The sequence below is a fragment of the Pagrus pagrus genome (assembly GCF_965226575.1).
Source record: "Pagrus pagrus genome assembly, chromosome: 3".
Lineage (NCBI taxonomy): Eukaryota > Metazoa > Chordata > Actinopteri > Spariformes > Sparidae > Pagrus > Pagrus pagrus.
This window is the reverse complement of record NC_140187.1, coordinates 32025087-32053073: the sequence shown is the minus strand read 5'-3', so window position 1 is coordinate 32053073 and position 27987 is coordinate 32025087. Positions and strand designations below refer to the sequence as shown.

Below are 27987 nucleotides of genomic sequence, written 5' to 3'. Positions count from 1 at the left end.
TTTCTTGAGAATGTTAAAATGTACTTATCTACTCACAACTGATGTAACAACTCATTCTTTACAACTGAAGCTCACCTCGCATCACATGAAATATAATCAGATCCAGATGGAGGGCGGTCACAACTCGCAGAGATAACAGTGAATCTGTGGAAGGAGCTCATTGTTGGAACCTAAAGAAAAACGTGCCAGTGGCTGGTGGTCTGTCAGACACGGATCACCCAGTGTCCGGGAGAGGAGAAGACATGTGAGTGTCTCAGCTGTACACAGGTCTGCAGCTGTGAGCGTGTGTCAGACAGAAGGACTGATGAGCTGAGCGTGTACCTGCAGGCTGAGCGGCTCAGAGGCAGATCCTCTGCAGAACACGCCCTGATAGAAAAGGTAGACAAACAGCACACACACACACTGAGCCTGATCACTGAGGAGCATAGCTGCGCACCTGGAAACAACAGACCCAATGCTCCAGCACTGGCTCACAGCACCGGACAGCGACCAAATGAGATTAGAACGAGTGTGTTTCCACAAACTGGTTTGTTCCGAGGAGCTTTATCCCTGCCTGCAGCCCGGAACACCTGGAGACCCTGTGGGACTCGGTAGAGCAATAAGGCTGGTTTTTGCAGCGGCAGAGCACTAACACAGCAGCTGGCTGAGCACCATGAGTAGGAAGACGCGACGCTGGATTTTCCATTTTTTCCTGTGCCTTGGAATAGTGTATTTGAAAATCGGGTGAGTTTTCGGGATGTCACACAGGTGGACAGTGCATTTTCACACATTTTAGCAGAACAAAATTGAGCCAACTGGAGATGTAAATAATGTGTTTCACCCATGATAGACTTTAAAAGGCTGTAAAAACCAAAGCAAAACGAGGGGCCCACAAAGTAATGTCCGGGGTTCTTTCTGGCTTTCCCCCTGCAAGTGAACTTGCATTACATCCATTGTGGGATGTCATTAGACCATAACTCAGTTATTATACATGTGTGATAAGTCGGAACAGTGTCTACTTTCTCACTTGAGGGATCCCAGAAAGCAAAAATTCAAACACCTGCACAGCTTCCAAGGAAAATGCCATATTTTAACCTTCCACCTTCACCGCAGGGGTCTGTCATCGGTGGCTGCGCTGGGAGCAAGCATCATCTGTAATAAAATCCCTGGCCTGGCCCCCCGTCAGAGGACTATCTGTCAGAGCCGACCCGACGCGATCATAGTGATCGGAGAAGGAGTTCAGATGGGGATCAATGAATGTCAGTTTCAGTTCAGACACGGCCGTTGGAACTGCTCGGCCCTTGGAGAGAGGACCGTGTTCGGGAAAGAGCTCAGAGTGGGTATGTTGGACTTGAATTCAATTTAACAAACCGTGCAACAAGGAAAACCTGAACATATATTCACTCATTGAATTACGTGTTTCTCTGTGCAAACCCTGGGTTTTTATAGGCTATAACTTTTCCTTATTTTCCCACATTATATTAGTTCTAAAATAATCTTATTGCACTTTTTTCTCATATGACCTGCAGTGTGTACATATACAACAGCTCAGTTGAGTATCAATCTAAATGTTACTACATAATTAATATTGTTGTTTTAAAAGATAAGTAAGCTAAAAAAAAAAAAAAATGCTTATTAATCTGAGAGCACCACCTCATAATTGAGTTCTTCTTCCAAAGTGCCACAAAAGACATTGTTGAAACATGTCAGCATGCCTTGATCTTCATAGTTACAGCACTCACAAGATTGTTTTTAACTGAAAGAATAGTTATCACTAAGAAATAAGCTGTTTCCTTTCTAAGTCGCTGCATAATAGTACAGCAGCAGCTTGGTAATTGTCTGTTTCTCGCACACAGATCAGTCAACACACCATGTTTTCGTCATGTATTGAGTTGTATGTTGTCTTTACTGTTTAGGAAGTCATGAAATAGTTTTGGAAATTGCTATAATTTGTCCAAAATAGGCATTCCCCTGAGGTACTCGACCTCTGACACTTTGACGAATGTCTGTAAGTCTGAAGCTCAGACTCCCTGCATCTGCTCTCGGTGGGAAAATAAGCCGCAGATTTGGTCCTGCATGTGGAATAAGGCTCGAGGCAATACTTGATCCAAACACAGGACTGCGGAAATAAGTGGAGAATCATATTTAGCACACTGGTATTCCACTGTCTTGTCCTTTAAGTTCACCCTGTCATCTCACAGGCAGATGCAGATCTTGGGTGTCATTTTTTACGCCAAGTGTCATCAAGGATTACTGCTCACATTTGTTTGAGCCTTTAATTTTTGCTGATTGCTGCATTGTGCGCGACGGCCTGATATTATATTGGCTGGGGTGGTTATAGTATTAGCTGAAACAAATATGAGAACAGTCTGAATGAGTCTTCCAATCCACAGTTAGAGGCTGCAAAATGTGTAATTTGAGTGTGAATGATACAGGACAGTATAAACAGTGATAAGGCTTCCTGTTGGTACAATTCCTGAAGTGATCTGTGACTGTAACATATCAGTGTTTTATCATGAATAGCCTATACACTGTAAGTCAATGGATTTCTTCCACATGCAGACCAACATGCTCTTTCGCTACTCTCAGCTAAACCACCTTCATGTATGTTCATAAAATACTTTTCCCCTAAAAGCTTCATGTTCAGACAAGTACTTTCTCCTAGGTTTACAAATTTACCTCCAGGTTGTGCATCCTTGGCAGGGGACGTTTTATGTAGAATGATTTCAGGCCGCTGCTTCAGGCAAGAACTGAGCCCCTGATGCATATCATCAGATTTTTATAAAAGCATTTCAGTATTGCGGAATCCAAATTTTCCCTAAATGTAGATGAGATTCAGGCGGAGTTCCAGGAGATAGCAGGTCAGCTTGAGCGCTGCTCGGGTCCAGCTGCCCTGCACACAGTCTGTCTGAATCCATTGTTTTGTTTCAGCAGACTGGAACACTGATAACTGACAGAATACATCAATTTAAGATTGTTGTTGGCACTGATGCAGCGATGTACAGTATTTTGGCATTAGGATCAAGTATCCTCCCCACCCACTAAGACAGTTATTTGAAGTAACTGTCTGTGGGTACTGGCTGCTTCCACTGGGTATAAAGGCACATCAGAGAAGTGGTTTAATAGCTCAGGTTTACAGATTTGATTCTGTGTTTGATCTTCTATCTACTTTGCACTTTGAGATTGTCCTTTTAATGACAGGTGAATGTGAGCATCATATCCACTTGTTCCTGCAAAGCTCAACAATCACACATTTCAGTGTGTGAAGTATGTTTGTATGGCAGTTTAATTGTTAAAGATGAGGACTTAAATGGAGCGTTTTTGCAACTTATGGTAATTTCTGGATGCTTTCCATGTGCGCTCTAACAGGAATTATCTCCTTTTTAATTAAAAAACGCAGTTGACCTGAAGCACTCAGATTTATGGAGTGGAAATCCATCCATATAGGGAGGCTCCGCATGCCTCTCAGATTCACCTCCACAGGATGAATCCGAGTGTGACGGCGTCTGGGACAAGGGCCAAAAATGATGCCTAAACATGTAATGATTTATCTCCCGCTGAATGATCTCGAAAAATATCTTTACCAAAAAAAAAAAAAAAAAAAAATGTACTCAGCAGATTGACTGTTGGTAAATGTGTGAAATTATACTCTTGAGCAGTCAGGGTCCTGCAGGTTCTTTTATCATAGCTCATCATAAGGACAATGACACTGACCTGCTTCCCTCAGATCAGCTACCTTCCATTCCAAACTTCTCCTTTATATTTCTGCATGATTCACTTCATCCTGAAGTTTATCTGTTTTAACAGAGCTTGATTAATGAATCAGATTTGGCGTGGCTCATGTATTTTATGATTTGCTTTGAGGCAACTATGCCAGGTATGTAAGGAGGCTTGACAGTGCCTGAAATAGTGAATCCTGTTGTCTGTAATTGTGATTAAAAATGTCTTTTCTTTTTATTGCAGGCAGTAAGGAGGCTGCGTTCACCTACGCTATCATTGCTGCCGGTGTCGCCCATGCAGTTACTGCAGCTTGCACCCAGGGGAGCTTGAGCGGCTGTGGCTGTGACAAGGAGAAACAGGGTTTCTACAACCAGGAGGAGGGCTGGAAGTGGGGCGGCTGCTCTGCCGATGTCCATTATGGCCTGGGGTTCTCTAAGGTGTTTGTGGATGCGCGGGAGATCAAGCAGAATGCCAGGACGCTCATGAATTTACATAATAATGAAGTGGGACGCAAGGTAGGCCTGTTATTCTGAAGTCTATTTTTTTAAAATTTATTTTAACACATCCAACAATTATCTGAAAGAAGAAGATAAAAAGAAAACCTAGACAAGTCAGGGAATATCTGAGGCATCTGTGCTCTATACGCCCTTCTTTACCTGCTGTCCATGGTTTTAAGAGCTATCTCAGCATGCCCTGGCAGAGAGGCAGTGTACATCCTGGACATGATGTACATCCAACTGACATATACTTTGTGTCAATTGTGTTTGATGACAATATTTTCAGCTCATAATAATATATTACACTGATATTACACTTAAATTTCAATTAGTGTTATCTTAATACGTATTAAATAATGTACTTGTGATGTATTCTTAATTATATCAAATGAGACCTTCTATATATGTTGACAAATAAACTAATTATTGCCGTTTTGAATATATTGTAAAATTATTACCATATATTTTCCAAAAGTATATTATTGAGTAATATATTCAAAAGAATGAGTAATACATTTTCAAATACATATCAGTATATATTACCAATGGATTACAAAATATATATTTATTCTTTTTTATAATATATTCTTGAAACAAATTGACAAATATTAGCATGTTTTGTGAAACCACATTGAAAATCTCATGTGCGCCTAGACATACTCAGAAAGTTTGACAAATCAGAGTTAAATCAGGAGCCAAATTGTGAAAGAGGGTCTTTCTCAGCGACAAATCATGTTTAGACTAAAGGTTTCTAAGGAGGTAGTGTGTGGAACTCTAAAACGTTTTTACAGAAACTGGATCAGTTGTACCCAAAGCGTGACCACACCATCAGAAGATCAACACATCAAATTTACTTACACAGAATTTGCTAAATGTAAAACGCAAGACTCTGAGTACTAACTACTAAGATAAATCACCACTAAGATATTCTGAAACTCATGTACAGTTTGAAAAATTCAACTTCTGACTTAAATTGTGAAGCTGATATTATCATTTCCGATGGATAGTATGACATTGAAAACAAATGCGAAATAGAAGTCTGGACCCTGCTGTATGTGAAACCCTTCCATATATTAAAAAGTATTTTAAAATGTTACATTATATTTTTCAGTATACCTGTGTGCATGTTCCGTAAGGGTGGCAATCTGTCACCAGACTTGGGACCAGTAATGGAACACATGTAACAGGATAACTTAACTAGGATACAGAAAAAGGTAACTGTATTCCATTACAGTTACAGAAAAAAGATGTAATTCGATTACAGATGCATTCAGTATAAAAGGGGATTACTAACTGGATTACAATTTTAAAATTGAGAATGATATACTAGTCTGTAACCATGCACATGTGCATGCGTGACAATACTTTATGAGTCTCACACACCATCACTCTGGTCTCAACTGAAACAGAATACACAAGTGTGTATTCTTACAGACAGTACATTCGTTATTTAGATTAAATAAAAGTCATGTGATTGGTATTTTTATCTTGTCTTGACTTGCATATGTTTGGTATTGAAGTAATTCAAAAGCAATGGAAAGTAATCAAGTTACATTATTCTAATTTTGTAATACTTTGATTACGTTACTGACGTATCTGTATCTGTATCGGAATATGTTTGTCAAGTAACCCCTCCCAACCCTGTCTCTCACATACTTCAACTCTGAGTACTGAGTACCGATCTGATACCTCAATGTTCTTTTTCCAATTCTCAAATCTGTATACCTCAGTGTATACGACTTCTGGGATCAGTTCTATGTAAGGCAACATTAAGAGAGGGATTATTGTGTCATTAAAAATAGTAATAGTGATTTTTTATAATGACACTGACAAAGAAACTGTGTTAATGTGGATTGGTCACATCATTTCCACAACAGATCCAACATATCAGATCAGAGCATGTTGTTTGGCAAACACATTCACACGTACAGCCAACAGAGTCTTTAGTTCAGGGGTGATCACTAAGCCGCTGAGTCAGGCAAATCTGAATGCTATATTAGTGGAATATTCATGTCATGTAAATAACTTGGTAGGAATATTGTCTTTTTGGGAATAAAGGCATGTAAACTATAGTCAGTAAAACAATGAGAGAGTTCATGAATGGTTAGACGTATAATAAAATCAGGAGCTACAAGCTGTGGTCAGATCCTACAGTCATTTACAAAACAAAAGTCAATTACAGTCAAGGGTAAGGGTGTCTGACAAGATGCAGTCAGACGGACCCAGGACCATGACCCTATGAGAGTACATTAGCCAGACTCTGATGTCATTTACCAGTGGACAAACAAAGGGAGCCAAATGACGGGTCAAAAAAGTTTTGCCTCAAAACCTTGCCCTCACATTCAAACATCATCTGCTCTGCTTGTGCTCAAACTGAATGCTTGCATATCGTTTTCTCGCACAGATTTTGTGCGCTTTGAGCTTCCGCCCTTCTCCTCTCAACCAGGCTGCTTCTTTGCGCTTGTGAAACTTTTGCTTTCAGGTCTATCTTGCACTCTCTCTTTTTTGTGCAATAATCCTGTCAAAATTCCCCAGCAAATAGAATGCCAGGTTTTCTTTTTGTTAGAAATGCCAGATCTGAATTTTTAGACACTTGGTTAAATTAAGAGGGCGAATTGTAACACCAAAATACTGTCTTTTGTAGATGATAACAGCAATATTTCTGTAATATAATTAGGTGAATATAACCTACGTGACTTAATTTTATTTTACTCATACAGTTACAATTAATCATTTAAATTAATCATTTTAAAGTGCATATTTCACTCACCTTATAGCATAAATGTGTAAAAGTTGTTTTTCAGAGGCACTTCAGATAATAAATACTTTTGAAGAATATTTTGTTTGGATTTAGTTGGATTATTAATTTCCTCTGCTTTTATAACTTATTTTGAATGATATGTCCAAAGCTATTGAAGTCGACACAGATTAGACCAGTTACACATATTTAATGCCTATATAAATGGATCCAAAAATATGACTATAAAGCAAATTCATACTGAAACTATCTTCATGATATTTCTCAAAGAGATTCTGTTGGATGAGATCACACCATTCTCATGTGATCAGGAAAACTATATCCATATATGGTGTACCTTTACCTTCGGAAGAGTATTAGGACCAGGGATGAGGGAAAAAAAGTATAATTTTTTTCGTTATGCACTTCTAGTCCCTCAAATCCATTTAGGGGAGCGACCTGGGAGCGACTGACAGCTATGCGAGCTGCCCGAGTATCGGGTCTCTACTCATTACTACATCCTTTCAATTTCAGCTTGCACGAATGCGGCCACCTCTTCCATGCTTGTGTGATTTTTCCTTCTGAACAGACAAAGTCTTCGGCACAATCTCTTCAAAGTCCTAATACTGACAACTACACTGTGTTCATGAGGCAGTCATATTTGATGTAGTCTCAAAATGTCGACTTTAATCTTGAAATGTCAAATGTCAACAAACATTATTCTTGACATTTTGACTTTATTCACAAAATTGTATTTCAACTTTATTCTCGACATTTCTACTTTTTTTCTTGAAGTGCATAATTAAATAAAAAAACTTCCTCCTGACATTTTTTCCCTTCTCACCCCTGGCCCTAATACTCTTCCGTAATTACCACCCTCTGGCCATTTGTGGTATTTCTGGTTGAACATACAAACTCCTCGGAGGAGCACATTTATAACTATTATGACTATTGATATAGTTATATTAAAGTTTTTACATGCTGGTACAACCCTTAAGTTATTTACCTTTCAATTATTCAGTATAGTTTAAAAGTGTTTCCTCTATATACATTTAATACCAGTTTGTTGCACATTTCTTGCTACTAAACAGTACTTTAGATGGCAGCTTTGGTAGCCCCCTCAGGAATTGCTCTTGAAAAAATGTCCTGTTTGTTGTCCCCCCCTATAGTGAAGTGAGATAACCACCCTTTACCACCACACATGTTTGAGTAGGAATCTACTTTAAATCCGAGAGAAATTAACAATACCGGTGTAGTGCTCCGTCATTTACTGTATATGTCTGCTACTATATACCACTAGGGGGCACTGTTGTAATGCAGACGCGACTTGAGAAGCTGTAGAAAGAGAGTGAGAGAGTGAATGCTGCTGACTCAAGCCCCAAGGAAGAGCGCCAGGCTTTGAAGCCAACTTGCGTAGTGGCCATGTAATTACAATGTCACGTGATGTACTGGGGCCCAAAAACACTTTTTCCAGAAGCTTACATTGTGAAAGAAACAGTTTTAAAACCGGGGATGCATATGTTACAACACCAAGAAAATGATTTGTTTGAGCCATTCGGTCCAATAAAAATCTGAAAGTATAGAAGAGCTGCGTGATTTAATTATGTTATTTCTTTTTTAGCCGGCTCAGTCGGCAGCAGTCTCTAGTGCACACGCTCACAGCAGATAATTTTCTAGCTGGGAAGTCGAGCTATTTTTGCTTCATGTGCCACTGAGTGGCTTTCATAGGAATGAATGGGGCTCCGCCTCCAACACTGTATCCAGGTTTTAACGTAACGTCCTTGTGCTGAGTGCTGCTGAAACATGTTTTGCTGTACTGTTGGCCTGTTTACCAGACAGCACTTGTTCAAGACCTTGGCATTCTTTTCTTCATGAATCCACATTACAGCTGGCAATCAAGATTAAAGTTTTCTGTGACGAATTCCTCAGGTAAATAATGCTACCATTATTTATATCTCTCTGTCACATAATGTTAGGTTAGTAGCTTACTGATGCCATCACTCTCACAAACGCTCTTTTTTTTTACATGTGTCTTTACAGGTATATTCATAAGAAGTGACCTACAGAACCCAGTGAAGTCACATTATAAAGTATTTGTTATGAGGAGCTAACATTACATTATTATTATCTGTAGGAAAGGATTACTAGCAAAACTTTTCATAGTCAGAATGTTAAATGAACCAGGTTTTTAACACTTCTGAATGCAATTTGCTTTTTAAATTTTTTTAAATACAACATGGCTATTATTACATTTAAACATGACAAATGAAATGTGTGAGTGGGTTTTCCCCACCACTCGCTAAGATCTGGAGATGGTCCCTGCAGGTGTACATTGCCCTCTGCTCCCTCGGGATGGGTTAAATGCAGACTACCAGTGTTATGGTTTAAACAAAACAGGGCCCAAATGCAAGACTCGAAGGCAGGCAGGTCACTGAACAAAAAGCAAGCTTTATTAACAAAAAGCTGATGTCCAAAATCCAATAAATCCAAACTCCAAAAATAAAATCCAAGTATACAAAAACTGCAACAAAAGGCAACAAAACACAAGCGGCATATTTTTGTATTTCTTTAGTTCTCTGAAAAATCAGAGAGCTAAAGAAATACAAAAATACCCAAACTAAATATAGTTCAAACCAAAGAAGCACTTGGAACACAGGCAGGAACAGGACACAGGACTGAAAAGCATGACAAAACAGAAAAACTGACAACGAGTAAAAGAGAAACACAGGCTTAAATAAACAGGACTAATTAACAAATGAAACACATTTTGAAAAGGAAAAAAGACTCGAAAAGACAAAGAGAGAAGATGAAAACATGACACATGAGTAAGGGAACTTCAAAATAAAACAGTAATTAACTGAACCACAAACCTAAACCATGACAACCAGTTGTATACTTCTTCTTGTAGCAGGTAAATGTAGTGATGTGCTGGCCTGTATGCAAGAAACAGTGAAAGACTACAGTATATGACCTAGAGATGTTACACTGGTTTAGCACTTGCTGCATCATTATTGTTGCTAGTACAACAGTAATGCTCAGTGGATCACAATAGCTGTATTAGCAAGCTAACTGCTGTGTGCTAATCAAAGTTATACAACATTGCCAAGCCTATAAATAACTGCAGTTCTACCATCTACTATATCATTACTTCACAGGGCATATCCATCAAGTAAATGTAGTTACATACATCTCTAACTCCAGTTGTTATGGCATCCTTTCACAGAGAAAGCTGTGCTGCCCATGGTTAACTTTTAGGACTGGAAAAAAATATAGGTTGAAGAGTGACCACCCGTACCGGACGCTTTAATGGGCTGAACACACTGGCTGCTTGAGCAGTGCATGTGTGTGCCAGAACGCGCTTTTTACTTCAGCGTCCATGTAAACAGGTTTGAGTAGCCAAGCTGCCGGCATTAGCACTGCTTACGCGCGAGTCAAGCAATTCTGCAGTGACAGGAGAGATCCGAGAGCAGAAGTTTCACAACCCCAGTGAAGCAGCCTGAGTCAGATGAGAAGGGCTAAAACTGGAGTGCACAAATCTGTGTGAGACCTGGGTGCAAGCAATTTAAGCACAAGTAGAGCAATTCTAAACACAAACAGAGGATATTTAAGTGTGAGGGCAGGGTTTTGAGGGAAAAAAATATTAGGAAATGATTTAATCATGCTGTCAAATTGAAAGACCATGCTCTCAGATAATGACAAGGAAAAAATGTCATGCAGCCTCATTCTGATATATGAGCCATTTCATTTTACATCATAGTTTATGTAACATAGTCACATGTAAAGGGGAGTGTTTGAATGAAAGATTCACAGACACAAACTTTCCTCAGATCATGTGTATAATGACTATAGGGATGAAACCAGGTTTCCTGCAACGCAGCTCAACAACCCCTACTGGAGCCCCCTTGTAATTACTACTGTTGGTGTTATAATGACTTTGAACATAAAACATAAGAAAAGTGCTGCATGCTAACTGCTGCAACTGACACTAACCTTAACCATAAACTATGATGTATAACATGAAAAGGATCATATATCAAAATGAGGCCATTAAGTGTTTCTGCTTGATTTGACTTGCTGATATTATAATATTCCACCATTGACACTGATGGAAGATTAGCGCCAATAATAACACATTACTTGCCAAAAGAACTCAGTTTTACACATGCAGGTTTTTTGCCACCTGGTTTCACACATGAAAGGTAATTTTCTTCAGATTTTTTTTGTTAAGATTCTGTTATAGTCTGTAGTGAGAAAAATCCACAGTCAGGTTTCTCCTCATGTCTGTTCTTCATTTAGTCTCTCCCACATGGTTAGCTGTTTTATTGAGAGCTGTCAGATTAATATGCAGAGACAGTGGGGGAATAGGTGGGTGGAGTAGCCAAAAACAGAACTCAAGTATGTACTGTTACTTTGCAAAAACAAGTAGGCCTACTCAAGTAGCAGTAAAGGTAGTGATCAAAATAACTACTTAAAGTAGCGTATGAAAGTATTAAAAATAACATGAATCATTAGTTACTTCACAAATAAAAAGAAAAATCACCAAGCTCACTACTGTCTTTTATTTGATGTGGATCCCGCTGAAAGATTATTTCAACTACAGATGGTTTTCTTCGGGAAAAGGTAAAGAGGTGAACAGACGTCTGTATTTGTGATGAAAAGACAAATCATCATCTCCTGATAAGATAAAATGCCACATATACACCAGGACAATATTCCTAGTTTGTATCTCTTAAGTGTACACAAAATATTACATGATAATTATACTCTGTTAAATTAAAATTATATTGTTTGCTTCTGGTCTCCTATATTATATAATGATCTCGAAAATAAATTTGCAAATTGTGTGTATGTGCATAATAGACCATGACCGTTATGCCAAAAAGTAAATATAAAGGTAGTCAACATGTTTCCGTGTCCTTAAACATTGATAAATCCAGTATACAGTAGATTTCCCAAGTCCCAGTGTAACGCCCCCACATCAGGCTCTGTCCAATCACATTAGGTCAATACAATTAAAGATGTGACCAAATCAGTCTCTTATCTTTCTGAAAATGTCTCATATCTATAATAGTATATTACTATTCAAAATTCTGTCTTTATTTTTTATTGTACAGTATTTATTTTGTGTATTGTATAATGTCAAATAAATGTATATAAAAATAAAAAATATCCATGCTGAGCGCAAGGCTCTGTGTTTTAGCCAATCAGCTAGAAGTCAGGAATAACTTGGCTGCTGAGCAATGTATGAAAGGGCACAACATGGATCAGTTGTTTTCATTAGGTGACAAAAACCCACATCAGTCACCACCGAAAAGGGCTGCAAGTCTTTTAGCAATGAACATCCCCACTGCCTCGTCTCAGTACCTCTCTCAGAGAGCAAAAGTAGCTAACATTAATTTTGAAATGAAGCCTGCTAACATGAACTAACAATCGGCTTCCAGCACAACACAGAAGTTCCACAGAGAGCCTTTAACTGTTTGTGTACATTTTAACAATTCATAGGTTGAATGTAACAGTACTCTTTAAGAATTGTTGGTTGTAGTGCTACACTGGTTGAAAGATTTGCAATTTTATGAAATGCTAGCTTGATCATGCAGTCAAAATGTATTCAACAAGCAAATCCCAGTTACTCTCCATCTTGTCTCATTATCTGTTAATTCCTATTTCATGCATGGATATGAACACGTCAGTTGACTCCATTGTGGTTAGATTGATACCCCACCGGTCACTAGATATCATTTTAACATAGCAATTATGCTTCTGATTTCTACCAGTCGATGTATTGCTTGGTTTTAGACCATATTTTAAACCATATTTACATTTTTTTAAAAATGCATAAAAAAACTAAATATTTAACATATGCACTGCATACTCCAGTGTTTACAGTATATCGGTCATATACACAGATGTTGTGTACTCCATAGATTTGTATAAGCTGATGCTGAAACTATCAGTATCTGCAATGCACATAGATGTTTCAGAGGTTTCTGTTTGATAATATCTTCTGCTGAAAATATTATTTTAAAGAAGAATGTACATTTAGAGGGCTATGTATGTGAACATTGAGAAGCTGAGAAGTGAATATGTTTAGATAGATTTCATGCCAGTGTTACATTGACAGGTTTTGGTTCCATTCAGGAGGAAAGAGGAGTACTTTCATCTCAGTCTAGTCCTCATATTTGAGGTCTGGCATCAGGTGGAATGCGATAGTGTGTGTGAATCTCTTAATATACACTTACTAAACTGATACCTCTGTAATTATTGTAGTATGGTTTTCATGTTAAATTGGAGATGATGTCAGTGTGTGTTCTGAGCGCCAACCTTCGGCTTACAGGAGTTCTGTTAGACAAACAATGGCAGCTTCATTGGCATTTCACTCTACTGAACTCCATGAATTAAATGTTTGTCAGGTCTCGGGGGCATGGCCATACTAAGCTTTATGCACCCAAGGCTTTCGACAATTACCCCATGAGACTCCAGAAAGTCTGAGGCCACATCACAGTGGAGTCATTTAAAAGCAGGGTGAGGCTTCTCTAATGCCAGCGAGGGTTCCCACTCTGTGAGGTGGAAGGAGGGTAAGCTGATGTCATTCAGCCTGAGGCACATAGAGAATATCCAGGCTGCTTTACTAAACATGCCGAAAGGTTCCTCTCTATCCCTGAAAGGGCCCGTCACCACTGCCAGTTTGCTTGTTGTAAATGCCTCAATGTGGTGACAGACCAAACTGTCTCTTCAGTCGCCACAAGAACTTGTAAATTAACCAAACTTCCGTCTCAATTCATCACCTTTACACATTCATTTTAGTGTAACCACATACTAAGAGGAGTTTTGTGGTCATTCTGCCTGTTTTTCCATTATTGTTGTCCATAGTAAAGCAGTTGGTCAAGATACTGCAGATCCATGGAAACAAATAGCAGATTGCTCTGTAGACAGACATGGCAGACATTGAATATTAAAAACACAATTTGCAGCAGGAAATTAGCTAAAACAATGACAACACTTACAGCAGCTTTAACTATAGAAAAAGATTGTTTGGTGGTGTTAAGGAAAATATTTTTTAATGTTTAGTTTCACACAGGACAAAAACCCCAGTGTCCTGGGTGAAGGTCTTCCGTGTGTCCACTCTTGGGATTTTCTTCGCTTTGTATACAAGGTCATTCTAAAGCATTGCTCACATCTTTCAAACTCCACAACCCAGTTAATAACATTGGCCTGATAACATCACACCAACATTGTCAGGGTTATTTTCTATGACTAAACAAATCTCTGGAGTGACAGACAAAATATTTCAGACAGACTGAGTTGTTCTCCTCATGACTAGTGAACAAAGCAATATAGAAATTAATATAGAAATGTGTAGCGTGTGTCTTTGTTAATATACACATATATGTATGTACCGATGGGTGCTTGTTTCCTTACTATCACATTCATGCTTGTTACATTTCTGTTGGATACTGTATCTGTCATACTTGGTTGCATCTGATATTTGTACTAAATACTTAACTTGTTATGCCACTAAATTGCTGAAATATAAATATAAAACCTCCCATAATTTTCCTTCAAGTGTCAGAGGTTTTAAAGATGTCTATTATTCATATCACTAAATAAAATAATATGTATTAAGTTTCCATGCATCTGTGAGTGTTTTTAAGCTCAACCCGTCTTGTAAAAGAATGGCACATACATAGCTACTAGCCACAGGGTAACATACTGTAGCCGCTCTGAGATCTCTGGAATGCTTACATTCATTTGGAATGCTAGAAAACTTTTGTCTCAACCTGTTGAACTATTCATGCAATATGTTAGACTCAGTATATCTATGAAATCACGTTTCTTACCTGCTCATTATTGAAAAACAACAACAAATTGTAAGAATTAAATGATAGAACTTCATAAGAAGACATCCTAGAGCTACACAATGTATTGGGTAAAGCACACAAGTTTAATCTAAAAATAAATAAACTAAGTACATTTGACCAAATTTCAACTGGGCAATTGTAACTCTGTATACTTCACAGATTAAAAGTTGATACCTTGTTTCAACTGAACTTTTCCTCGATGTTGTAGGTCCTGGAGAAGGGCATGCGACTGGAGTGCAAGTGTCACGGTGTGTCAGGATCCTGCACCACCAAGACATGCTGGACGACGCTCCCCAAGTTCCGTCAGCTGGGATATATCCTCAAGGACAAGTACAACCAGGCCGTGCATGTGGAGCCTGTACGAGCCAGCCGCAACAAGCGCCCCACCTTCCTGAAGATCAAAAAACCCCACTCATACCGAAAGCCCATGGACACAGAATTGGTCTACATCGAGAGGTCACCCAACTACTGCGAGGCCGACTCGTTGACCGGCAGCATGGGAACACAGGGGCGCCTTTGCAACAAAACGGCTCTGCAGCCCAACAGCTGTGACCTGATGTGTTGTGGTCGAGGATATAACACGCACCAATACTCCCGCGTTTGGCAGTGCAACTGCAAATTCCTGTGGTGCTGTTATGTTAAATGCAACACCTGCAGTGAGAGGACAGAAGTGTATACCTGTAAATAGAAATATTTATTGGACGTGTATTTAGACACACAGCTAGACAGTGTGTGTGTGTGTGTGTGTGTGTGTGTGTGTGTGTGTGTATGTGTGTATGTGCGTATGTGTATGTATTTCAGAATAAGAGTTCTCTGTGGCTGATAGACACATGCGGAGTGACTGCCTTGCTGTCTGGGCACCACGACAACCAGTTTCTCTAACGCATGTTGATTATTCCGATGCCAATGGACATCTACCATGACACTGGACTCAACCCATGGGCTCATAAATTGTATTTTTATTTTATAATATGAACATTTCATGCCACAGGCTTCACTTCTCTCCAGGCCATACTGGTCTATTGGCATGACTCACCTCAAACAGTGACAGCTTTTTTTCCTAGACTAATAATTTATTCAATGAGAAAACTACTGATAATTTTTTAAATTCACTGTTGACTAAATCTGGTAAGGTTTTAAGGTGGTGTTGGTGACAAATGATTTGAGTGCACTTAACAGCAATAAGAATTTTCTTTAGATTTTTTAGCAAGACAACTTACACACTGGAGCTGAAACTGAAACAGTCAAAACTGAACTTGACTGAATGAGATATTTGGGACCCTGCAGCTTAAGTGCATTAAGCCTAGCAGAAGAACATTAAACTACTGAACCTGGGCTCTGTATGATAGTATTGGTTTCTACTTGTTTCTGTCCCCTCTCCCCTTCAGTTTGCTGCTAGTTGTCTGGAAGGATATGGAGTTTGTGACTGAGCAGCCATATTGACTCTTTAAGCTAAGTTGACACCACCAGAAACAAACACGAGCTTCCAGACATAAATTCCCCCTAATGTTGGTTGATAGAGTATATTTTGTAAGAGATTATTTTTATATGCTATTTTTTTTAATTTATTTTCTATTTCTATGTAAAATATTTTGCCTTAGCATTTCTATCTGTTCAGTTACTGAGTTTGCTGAAAGGAAATGACCCACTGACACACTGTTTTGAAAATGTACCTTGTTCCTCAGCAGTAGAATATAACAACATTATACTGAAATGTGCAGTATTGTGATTTTTAACCCATTTCAGAAAACATTATCTCACCTTGCCTCATTGCCCATTGAGGGTGAAAGTCCTGGTGTCACGTCGAGGCGAGTATGCCAGTGGTTCATATTAACAGTAAAAAACGTAACTGTTTCTTCCTTATTTATGATATTCATGCAAGGTATTTTTGTCATATTTCCATCTATTTGGCTGTACTCCGTGCTGTCTGAAAACATCTGCGCCATTGTACTTTTCATGTCAGCCTTTGTTTCAGCCATTGTTTCAGCCGTGCCTAGCTGCAGCCATTCAACTGTCCTCTCCTGTTGATTAGGCAATATTTAGCATTAAAGCTAAAAGTCTTCAGAGGTGGTCGTTAAGGGGGAATTTGTAAGATATGGCCAAAATTTTAGTTTAGAATGTTCAGAAAATGAACTGACATTTTCTGCAGAATGTGAAGAAACAAGACATATGTGTATTGTGTTGCGGAGAGGTCTGCCTAAGTGAGCATGCTAACCAGCAAATCCAGCCCATTCTGTTTCATAGTACTACGTAGATGATGCAGTAGTCAAGATGCAATAGTCTGCCCCTGTAGTTTCAGTTGGGAGATGTGAACTACACAAAATTAGTTAGGGATATTGGTATATTTTAGTGTTTCATTTGATTGTTTATTCTGTGACATATCTGAATTTTTATTTTGTGTTTTGCAATATTTTTGGTCCCCAAAAATACTGCGACACATTTCATTTGACTTTTATTGCATATCCATGCACATGCACATATGCACCCATATCCCAATATCCCTAGCTAATTTTTTGAGTAGTGGTGAGTTTTCTCCTAAGTGTAATAAGTTAACAAAATGAACTAACAAAATATCAAGAAAGGAAATACAATTTACATTATAACAATTATTTTCCTTACCAAACTGAAAATTACAAACTCATCATAAAACACATTTCATTCAAACTCAACACAAACTAAACTAACCAAAACAATCTTGGTTTGTCTTTCCAAAACATGTTTGGTTTGGTTAAAATAAATCTTCTGGCTTTGTCAAGCCCCAGTCTAGTGACCAGCAATGTTTACTAGGAGGCTGCTGAGCCCTATGAGGCTGAGTTTCGTTGCCCTAATGACTCCCCAATGATCCCAGGCCAGGGTCCTGACCTGTGACCTATGATCAGCTAATAGGGCCACTTAGCTACACAGTTAACTGAGCTAACTTGCTAACAGCAGATAATCACTTCAGCCAAAGATAGCTTCAGCAAAGAGTATAGTGAACAGCAGTAAGCAGTTATGCTACCCCGTATATTTTTTGGGGTTATTTTTGGCAGGTGGCCATATCTTGCATGTTACACCTTTAAAGGTTGCTAAAAGCACAAATCATAAATACACATGAATAATTATTATATTAAAGAATGTCCATCTAGTTCACATCAATCTAGATATATGGATTGGCGTGACATACTGTTGACCAAGGTTATGTTCCAAGGCTGAAATTTAGTTATTTAGTTATTTGTCAAACAGGGTCAGTTAATGAAATCTGAGATCTTTTCAAGAAATAATGATTATGTATTGTTGACACATTAAATGTATTGATTTATTCAGACCCTTACTCACTCATTAAAATACAATAATTAAAAAAATAATTTTTAGTCATTTGTGTTAATGCAAATGTTATGTGATTATTTTACTTCAGGGACAGAAGCTATGAGATTCGGTTTTACTTCAGCTCTCAATAAGGTTAACCATTGATTCACAAATATGAAGTTTATGCTTTTTGGGAAGTCTCTAACTGACAGCAACTAGGGCTTGGTATCGTTTCATGTCAACCATTTTTTTTTTTTTTTTTTTGCCTTGTGGTGATGGGAAATGGCAAGCAACAAAACCGGATGGTTCATGGGTTCAGGTTCATGGTTGGTGGCTTTACCCTTAAGCCACCTGAATGCATCAGCTGTGTATCATTTGACATTTTTTGATATTACTGAAAATATATCTGAGTTCTGGTATGAATACAAAGACAGAAGAAAAAAATTATAATATGAGATTAAAGTTTTGATTTGGGTTTAATGAAATATTTGATTATACAATAAATAAAAAACACAACAAAGCATTCCAAGCATTCAATCCCAGCTTCTGATACTACAGTTTTTGATATGTGGTTGTACTGATACATTTCAGATGGTACATAATTACTATAAAGGTTTGATACCCAACCCTAATACTGAAATATAAAACAATCAGATGTGTCTCAACAGGGACAATAGTAACCAGTTGGGACAGTACAGTATCAAAACTGTAACATGCCTTTATCAAAGTATCAAAGCGTGCTCCATGGTTTTGGTTGCAGATCTCTTGTTTGGTTATTATAAAGAAAGTTTCTAATGAAGAGTCAGTCAATACTGACAAAGTTTTCATCGAGGTTTTTCTCTTTGTGTGATAAACTGATGAAATGATATCACCCAACTGCTGTAGTGCTCTTAAATCAGAGATCGATGGTAAAGCAGTATTTAATACACATTTTTCAAGTTTAAGGACCGATCAGGGTGAAGTAGGTCTGATTGAGGGTTGCGATGCAGAGGGTGTCACAGCAGTTTGTGCCTCAGTGAGCAGTGGGAGTGTGGAGCTGCCGGCTGATGGATTACTCTGACATCTGCTTCATTCACTCCTCAACAACGTTGCTACAACAACCTCACTGTGCCCCCCAAAAATGCTCTTCGTCTCATCGAGAGGCCAGACTGCCCATTAACAAAATGGTAACCATGCAAAACCCAGATAAAATTTGGATGCTATTTATTTTGTAGAAATGGCAAATGGGAAGAAAGCAGGGAGGGGTCTTTACAATTGCAAGGGGATGATGTTGAGAAGAATTTCAATCTGAGCAACAGAAAAGGTCTTAACTCCTGGAATAGTCGGCACAAAACATTCCTCAGCTAAACTTTGCCTCAATGGAGTGACGCTTTCAAAAGGCAGCTGGCCAAACAGCCTTGGTTTGAGTAACACCAAGCCTCTGTCACTGAAAACTCAACATTATCTAAGTGTCTGGCTTGTAACATGCTTTACTTTTCTATTCACATTTCGAATGATTTGGCTTCCAACTAATTCTGTCAACATGAAATAATCTGACACTTAACAGACACAACCACAGATGGAGAACTGATACCTAAACATGATCTTCTAGCTATAATATAGTTATCTTATGACCATCTCTCCCATTCACTAACAAACCTGCCCCCATTAAACTGTAACTGTAATATTGGTTCCACACCTTAACAATGCATCCTTCATTAAAGCCTTATTTATGTTAATTTCATTGACTAATGCTTTGCAGTTAAGTTAAAGGCAATATTGTAGAAGAGTGTTTGTTGTTGTATAAAAACATCTGGCTGGTTGAAATTGAAAGGTCATTCTTGCCCTTGGAAATAATACTTGAGAAAACAGTCTCACCTCAACATCTATTCAATAGTGCTTTGGAAATTCATGTATTTTATTATTATTATTATTATATATAATAAAACACCAATTACAAAATTGTTTACCAATAAATACTATAATGAAAATAAACTGAATTTGGCTCTCCTGGTTGACTTCAAGGTTCAGAAGTACTCTGGGTAATATTACCTTTGTCATGTCATACTATTGAAGTGGTATGGGGATCTTGCACTATACTGTCTGAGGTGCCGAGGTAAATGGCAATGTCAGAAGTACCATGGTACTACCAAAGTATAATATGCAGCACAGTTTACAGTGTGCCATTGCAACCATGGTAATATTTCAACAGTCAACTACTATTTCCTAGGTCAAAAATGTACTTACAATCTCAACTTTAAGTTTTTGATGGAAATTTAAACATCTAAATTTCAAGGATCACTGGGCAAACATGTCTGAGGAAGATCATGTGATATAATTTGAAAGCTCAATGGTAATTGAAATGGACCTTGTGGTGACTGTTTGGTCAACAATGCCTGGATGGTGTTAACTGCTCTGCAGCTGCACTTGCTCTGTCTTGTTAGCTGGAGATCCTCAGGAAGTACTCTTCAATGTAACATTGGATTGAATCGAGTCCACTGGACAACAGAGCACTTGCCTTCTGGAAAAGAGTACCAAAATGTAATCTAATCAAATAACATTTTTTACAGTTGCAGACTCGATGGATTGTTAGAAATTTGTATCAATAACTTAACATTATTTATAATTGCTGATGAGTTTTACTGGTGGCTTATTAGAAAGTGAGAAACCCATGAGTATTTGACTTTATGAATTGATTGTAAAATGTCAATAACATGTCACAGTATAGTGCCAATTAGAATTTCCCTAAGCCTAAGGAAACATGTTGGAATTGTTTATTTTGTCTAACCAACAGCACAAAGCCTATACATATGAACTTTTCAGCTTTATTAAACAAAAAAAGCAAGAAATCACATCTGACAAGCTAGAACAAGCATTTTTTCTCTTTTCTCTGAAAATCAAGTTGTTACTTTTTTGCAAGTGTGATGATATGAATAACTGCCATTGCTCATTTACATACCTTTCATTTCTTTGTTCTAATGAGGAACACAGTCAACACTAGATGCCATTAGTTAGCTACATCTGTAAATCAGTGTATAATTACAGGAGTCAATGCAATCAAATTTTCTGTCATAATGTGCTACATGTCTGAAATTTTTGTTTTCAATACATTTTGCCATACATGCTCTTTAATTGTACATCAAATTAAACCATGTACATCTTAAGATAGGTAGAAACTAACTACAAACATACAGTGCAGTTATAAGCCAGACCACAGCACTGACTCATCCTCCACAGGCCTTACTCTGTCAAAAACCACACACCAAAAGAGGATCATGGAAGCACCAATGAACTGCTTCATGGTCTTTTTCCCTTAAACGCCACTGTGTCACTGCCAAGGTCCCGGGTGTTTAATGCCTCTGCTTGTTCAAGGGGTCTGGAACTGCTGGTGCTAGCCTTGCTCTGTCCTTCTTTCTTGCAGTGAACCTGTGAACACCTGCATTAAGGTGGTAGTCAAAATTTATGACTGCCAGTCTTCATCATGAGCTGACCGCTATTGCTGCGACTGCCTCATCACTGTCTATTCCTGAGGTTGCTCGTGTGAGAACAAGAGTAGATACTCATTTGTGTAGAGCTTAATTCTTTTAACACAGAACTTTGATGTTTTCAGATCAAGTTCTTTTAGCATGAAAAGCTGACAGGTTGGTGCTCCACTGCAAATGTTGCTGGAAGCTGTCATGCTTGGCTTGTTCAGGAGAGATTCTTTGTCAGGACGTTGATTATTTAAGACAGGGGCTGCTTAATAACTATCATTATAGCAGTACCTTGAGTGCGAGGGCCAATCACAGTCCAAACAGAAATCTCCTCTGCCAACAAAGTCGTTGCTGAGGAATGAGCAAGAAACATGGTGCACATACTTTGGCAAACCAAAGGTTGTTATGAACATTTTAATTGAAGTATGCATAAATCAAACATTTCATATCACCTACTTTAAAGACTGCATCTATAATAAATCATAATTTGGCTCAGAAGTGACTGAATAATGAATGATTTGCTATTTGTTGGTTAAAATAGGCCATGGTTGGGGCATGCCAGACAATGATAAAGCTATAGCCCAAAGCTAAACTTCTGCTGTCTGGTTGTTAAATGTTTTCAGTGCCTTACATTTTAAGCAAATGGATAAAATTGTTTGTAAAGATCCTTTGCATGAATATTTGAGAAGTTATGGCCTCTTGATTATTTTAATTGAAAGGGTAGGTTCAATAAACACAAAACACTTTTTCACCTACCTAGTGGTAGATATACTGCTAAAGCTATTAGGAAGCTCTTTGCACAAGAATGACAGAGAAAGGCAAATTCCCCAATACGTAATTGCTTTCTTGACAGGGCTGAATACTAGTGACGCATTCCATTATACGTTGAACTCGGAAAAAACAACCTCCAACACGGAAAAGTGCATGGAATGGTCATCCAAGTCAGAATTCCCAGTATGAAACTTGGACAAGATTCACGTAGCCTGAATTCCCTGATGCAGATGACATCACAGCAGTATGGTGGCACACATAGTGAACAAATACTTTTTACCTCATATAGTAGTTTGTGAAACGTGCAGTAAATACAACTTTGTAGTTGTCATTTTCACTGATCTGTGATCAATAAGAAGTCTTTGATAGTATGTGTTATCCTGTATTTTTTAAAGTTCTGTTAACTGTTAAATCAGCTGCTGTAGTTGCTTGCGAAGTTCACAAACTTGCCATTCAAAAACCGGTTTGCAGCAATGTTTTTCCAAGCAAATGCACTGGGATGCTTTTAGATTGGAGGTCAGGAATACTGACTTGGAAATTCCAACTTTCCTGTGATGGAACGCACCATAACTTACAACCATGTTCTTTGTTTATGTTCATTATGATAACATTAGGTTTAACGTTTTTTAAATGTGAATGAGACATGAGGTGGTTGGATAAAGTGAGCAGTGACAATGATGCAAAGTGCTCACAGTTCACAGACCCTGAGCTGAAAAACAGGTGGCTGCAGCAGCAACAGACTGTTGTTCAGCAGCTAACCCTGGACAGAGCACACACTCACAGCAGTGAACAGTAACTGCCAGGCCGGGTAGCCTTTTCGTCCATGGTGGCTATTTTGCTGTTGTTTATATGATTCTGGCATGTAACAGAGTTGTTTATTTATACATATTTGACAACAAAATCAAAGAGAGCTTCTGGAACACTGAAGACTAGTCATTCACATATCTCACAGCTGACAATTGAGAGCTACAGGGCAGGCAAATCAGGCAGTGTACATCATTGACAGAGAAATTAGTGGATAGAGCCACTGGCCACCCCAAATTTTCTGAAGAGCCAAAATGAAGCTCAATGTTGGTAGTACAGGCCATCACCAATCCAAAAATGGGCAAAAGGTGGAGCTTGGGTAGAATGAGCCTAGTGAGTTACTGAGGTCCACCTACACTGTAAACCCAGATTTAGTGCTCAAAATTACTTTTGAGTGGTCAGTCATTATTCTTTTATGTTTTGTAAAAAAAAAACTTCTTCCAGTACGAAATCAAATTAGTTGTTTACACCAATCAGATAAGATATCCAGTACAATGATCAATGTCAAGCACATATTCCTTTGTATGTTAAGTTTCTGTAAGGGAGAGGCATGATTCGTAGCATATTAGAAGATTTCCCAGCATGCATTGTTTGAAAGTTAAATCTCTCCTGAGACCCTTTTTATAGTTTGAAGAAAACATATATGATGGAAACTTGCTGTCATACAACTTAGACACCAGAAAATAAATAATTTATCTGAACTGAGGATTTTAGGTAACGCCTAGTAATGTCAACTTCTTATGTCTACTACATGCAAATATGGTTCTAAGTTAATACAACTAGACATGTTAAATTTCAGCTTGTGTAACTAATGTGAAGTAGATAAATATTAAAAGAGCTAAAATTTCTATGCTTGAGCAAAATACATGAATAAAATATAAATTCAAGCACTTTGAATGCCATGTCTAATTATCTCTATTTTCAAAAACTTACAACGTCTTGATTTTCTCCCTAAAAATCATAAACTTTCAAGTATGTAAAGGCCCTGGGAAGGACCCTGAATAAACTCCAGGGGATGAAAACTTGGTGACGAGAGTATCTGGAGAAAAGTAAGATACACATCTGGAGTTTCTGGCAAGTTTTTAACTAAGTCTAAGTCTGAGTTATGAAACCCAAACGCACTCTTCACACACACAGAGGGAGAGCATGTTATTAAGTTTTATAAAAAATGTCTGTATTGTTACCTTCAATGGCCATTTGGGTCCAATAGACTAAAATAACACAAGTAAACCAAGCTGCAAATTCACCTCCTGTTTCAGTGTGAGCTCACCTGGAGTACAAAGTCTTTCCTGCAACCAACTGACAACTTGGGAGGATTCCTCTCATGCAGCCCAACAATAAAACACTCTGTGGAGTAACACAGAGGTACCGAAAAGCCAAGAACTTTGGAAGATACTCTTGATTTTGTTAACTGAGACTGCTGAATCCTCGTATTAGCTTTGGCTCAACTTTGGAATGCATTTTGCATGGTGGATTTTGTCAATCTATTTCAGTGAAGTTGAGTTATGGAACAATTACTTTATAGCTAGAGTGAGGAGAAGGAGTGATCACAGTAGCCAATAACTGTAACCAATACACAAACAATTTTTGTTACATTTGTAGAAACTCTCTGAACATCAGACAGATAATACATCAGATAATAATTCAGATGACAAATCATATGCTTTGACCAATTAAAGAGAAAAAAAATCGAATAACTGTGCATGTTGCAGGTCTCTAATAAGCCCACTGTAACGGTCGTAGTAAGGAACAGGTGGAACATGTGTGAGCGATCATACAGCAGAGGGAGGACTCCATGTCCTGGTTGGCACGTTTGGTCTGACCATTAGACTGGGGATGGTAACCGGACAAGAGACTTGAGGAGGCCCCCAGCACCCTACAAAAGGCCTGCCACACCTAAGAGGTGAACTGGGGACCACGATCAGGGAATCAAGGACTGCACTCAGCTATCAAGGAATAGCTGAGTGCATTGAACTCCCGGATAGCAGGTTAATTTGGAGGAATGCCCCCTATGCAACACTTGTGAACATGCCATCTCAGGAACGAACAGATCTGGAGAGGCATGCTGGGCCTCCTTCACCAGCGTCTCAATCTCCCAGGTGGCTGCACCAACAATCCAGGATGAGGGCAAGATGGGTTCAGGGTTCGAGGGTGACGAATCCGGGGAGTAGAGCTGAGACAGAGCATCAGGCTTGCCATTACGAGAGCCAGGGCAGTAAGAGAGGGTATAGTTGAAGCAACTTAAGTAAAGGGACCAGCGGGCCTGCCTGGAGTTGAGTTGTCTGGCGGTGCATAGATAGGAGAGGTTCTTGTGGTCTGTCCATATAATAAAGGGCTGTTGGGAACCCTCCAGCCAATGATGCCATTCTTGAAGGGCCAACACCTGCCAACAGCTCTCTGTTACCCACATCATAATTTCTCTTTGCCGGCAAGAGGCGTCATGAGAAGAAAGCACAGGGATGGAGTCTTTGGGGGGTGATGTCGTGTTGTCACAGAACCGCTCCTACCCCGGAGTCAGAGGCGTCTACCTTGACCATGAACTGCAACTTGCGATCCAGGTGCTTGAGAACAGGAGCGTTAGTGAACTGTCTCTTGAGCCTCAAAAAGGCTGACTCAATCTCGGGGGACCAGGTGAAGGGGGTGCAGGTAGAGGTGAGATGGGTGAGGGGGGCGGCCACTCAGTTGTAGTTCTGGATGAATCTCCAGTAGAAATTGGCAAAGCCCAAGAAACGTTGCATCTGTCGTTGGGGAGTTGGTGTGGGCCACTCCTCCACAGCTCTTATCTTGGTGGAATCTGGTTGGAGCTGTCCCTGCACCACCATGTCACCCAGGAAGTTTACGGCTGGGGAGTGAAACTCACATTTCTCTGGTTTGACAAAGAGTTTATTATCCTTGTCTCTGGAGGACCAAACACACCTGCTGTACATGTTCTTCAGTGGAGCATGAGAAAATCAAAATGTCATCTAGATAGACAAATGCAAAGAGATTTAACATATCTCTGAGGATGTCGTTGATAAGGGCCTGAAAGACAGCTGGGGCATTTGTCAAGCCGAAGAGCATCACCTGATATTCGAAGTGGCCCAAAGGAGTGTCAAATCCCATCTTCCACTTGTCTCCCTCCCGAATCCGGACCAAGCTTGGTGAAGATTTGGGCGTGTCGGGTCGATGAGGGGAAGGGGGTACTTGTTCTTTACCTTTATGTTGTTGAGGCTATGGTAATCAATACAGGGGCATAAAGATTTATCCTTCTTCTCTGCGAAGAAAAATCTGGCAACCAGAGGAGAGGAGGATGGTCTGATGAGTCCTGCAGCTAGAGAGTCGGTGATGTACTTTTCCATGGACTCCCTCTCCAGGCATGACAGATGGTAGAGATGGCTAGAAGGCAGCGGGGCACCTGGAAGGAGCTAGATGGAACAATCTTAGGGTCTGTGTGGGGGAAGGGAGAGGGCTAGCCCCTTGCAAAACACCCAGGAGAGGTCGTGATATTTAGTGGGCACTAGAGACAGGTCAGAAGGGTCAAGAGGAGGTGAAGCTGGAGTTCTGGAGGTGGGTATGGCGGAGCGGAGACAGTGTAAGTGGCATAATATGCTCTAGCTGGCAATAGAGGCAGATGGCCAGTCTATGTGGGGGTTGTGAAGTTGGAGCCAGGGAAGACCAAGAACCACAGGGGAAGTAGGCGAGGAGATGACAAACAGTTGGACTTGCTCTCGTTGGCTAGGAGAGTAACTGGGACAGTGCGATGGGTGAATTTAGCCAGTAGGTTACCGTCTAGGGCATTGACAGTCTTAGTATCGTCGAGAGGCACAACAGGAATAGATGCTTACTGGACCAGGGTAGAATCAATGAAGCTGTCATCGGCACCAGAATCTACCAACATGTTGATGGGCAGGGACTCACGTGACCACTGGAGGGAGGCAGAGAGGTCGACTTGATTGAGGGAGCTAGAGAGGGAAGTGCTCCCTTTCATTGGCGAGCCCGGTCTTTTGGCATGGACGGGCAGTTGGCTAGGAAATGTCCAGGCAGAGCACAGTAAATGCAGAGTTTCTTTAGGAACTGGCATCAGGGGAGCTCGTCCAAGTTGCATGGGCTGACCTATGGCTAGCAATTTTTCACTCTCTCTGTCTCTCTCTGAGGCGGTCATCAATGTGAATAGCCAGGGTAATTGTAATTGTAATTGGCTCTTGTGTGGCTAACTGTTGGGTAACCCCTCCCGAAATAAGTCGACGAGCGCTTGCTCGTTCCACCGACTTTCTACCAAGAGAATGTGGAAATCAATAGAGAAGCCTGCTGTGGACTGTGTGCCCTGTCATAACCCCAATAATCTGTTAGCTGCTTCTGAGCCTTGAAACGGGTGATTGAAAACCTTATGCATCTCATTTATGAAGGTAGAATAGGTTGAGATAACAGGTGAGTTTCCCTCCCATAATGCAGCTCCCCACTGAGCTCCAGAGAGGGGACAAAAGGCTCTTTAGCAGAGGAGAGGGGAAATTGGGCAGAATTAGAGGCAGGTGGGTTACTCACTTGTGCAGGAAGGGAGGGGGTGGAGGACGCCATCTGAGTAGTGAGTTGGCCAAGTTGGACACTGAGTTGAGAAACACTGGAGCAGAGTCCTAGTAAGGAGGTCATGATGTCTTGAGCGTGTTGAGAGCGGGATGGATGGAGTTTGGGTTGGTTGGATCCATGTTGCCCAGATTATTCTGTAACGGTTGTAGTAAGGAACGGGTGGACCCAAAAGTGACGCCAAACAGGTAGTGACTTGAAAGGTGAATTTATTGATCACAAGAATGATTGTGCTGGTAGGATGAGATGGTGAGCTTGAGCACAGGCCGAGGGCTCCCTGGGTAGTGCAGGTGGAGACTCACGGTTTACACAGGAGGCTGGCT

The 27987-nt window shown here is 39.6% G+C and overlaps 1 protein-coding gene across 1 annotated transcript; it reads left to right on the top strand.

Moving 5' to 3' along the window:
* The first annotated feature begins 210 nt into the window (after positions 1-210).
* wnt7aa (wingless-type MMTV integration site family, member 7Aa) lies at positions 211-18082 on the top strand. The gene is made up of 4 exons (XM_084349518.1): positions 211-723; positions 1093-1319; positions 3943-4214; positions 15001-18082. The coding sequence occupies exons 1-4, from the start codon at positions 653-655 to the stop codon at positions 15478-15480; spliced, it is 1050 nt and encodes a 349-aa protein (XP_084205644.1). The 5' UTR covers positions 211-652; the 3' UTR covers positions 15481-18082.
* The last annotated feature ends 9905 nt before the right edge of the window (positions 18083-27987 follow it).

Bases quoted from the DNA above. Each gene is read 5' to 3' on its own strand.
- wnt7aa (XM_084349518.1), top strand. From the start codon at position 653: ATGAGTAGGAAGACGCGACGCTGGATTTTCCATTTTTTCCTGTGCCTT. The intron at 1,320-3,942 runs GTATGTTGGACT...TTTTTATTGCAG, and splicing joins CGGGAAAGAGCTCAGAGTGG to GCAGTAAGGAGGCTGCGTTC. The intron at 4,215-15,000 runs GTAGGCCTGTTA...TCGATGTTGTAG, and splicing joins ATAATGAAGTGGGACGCAAG to GTCCTGGAGAAGGGCATGCG.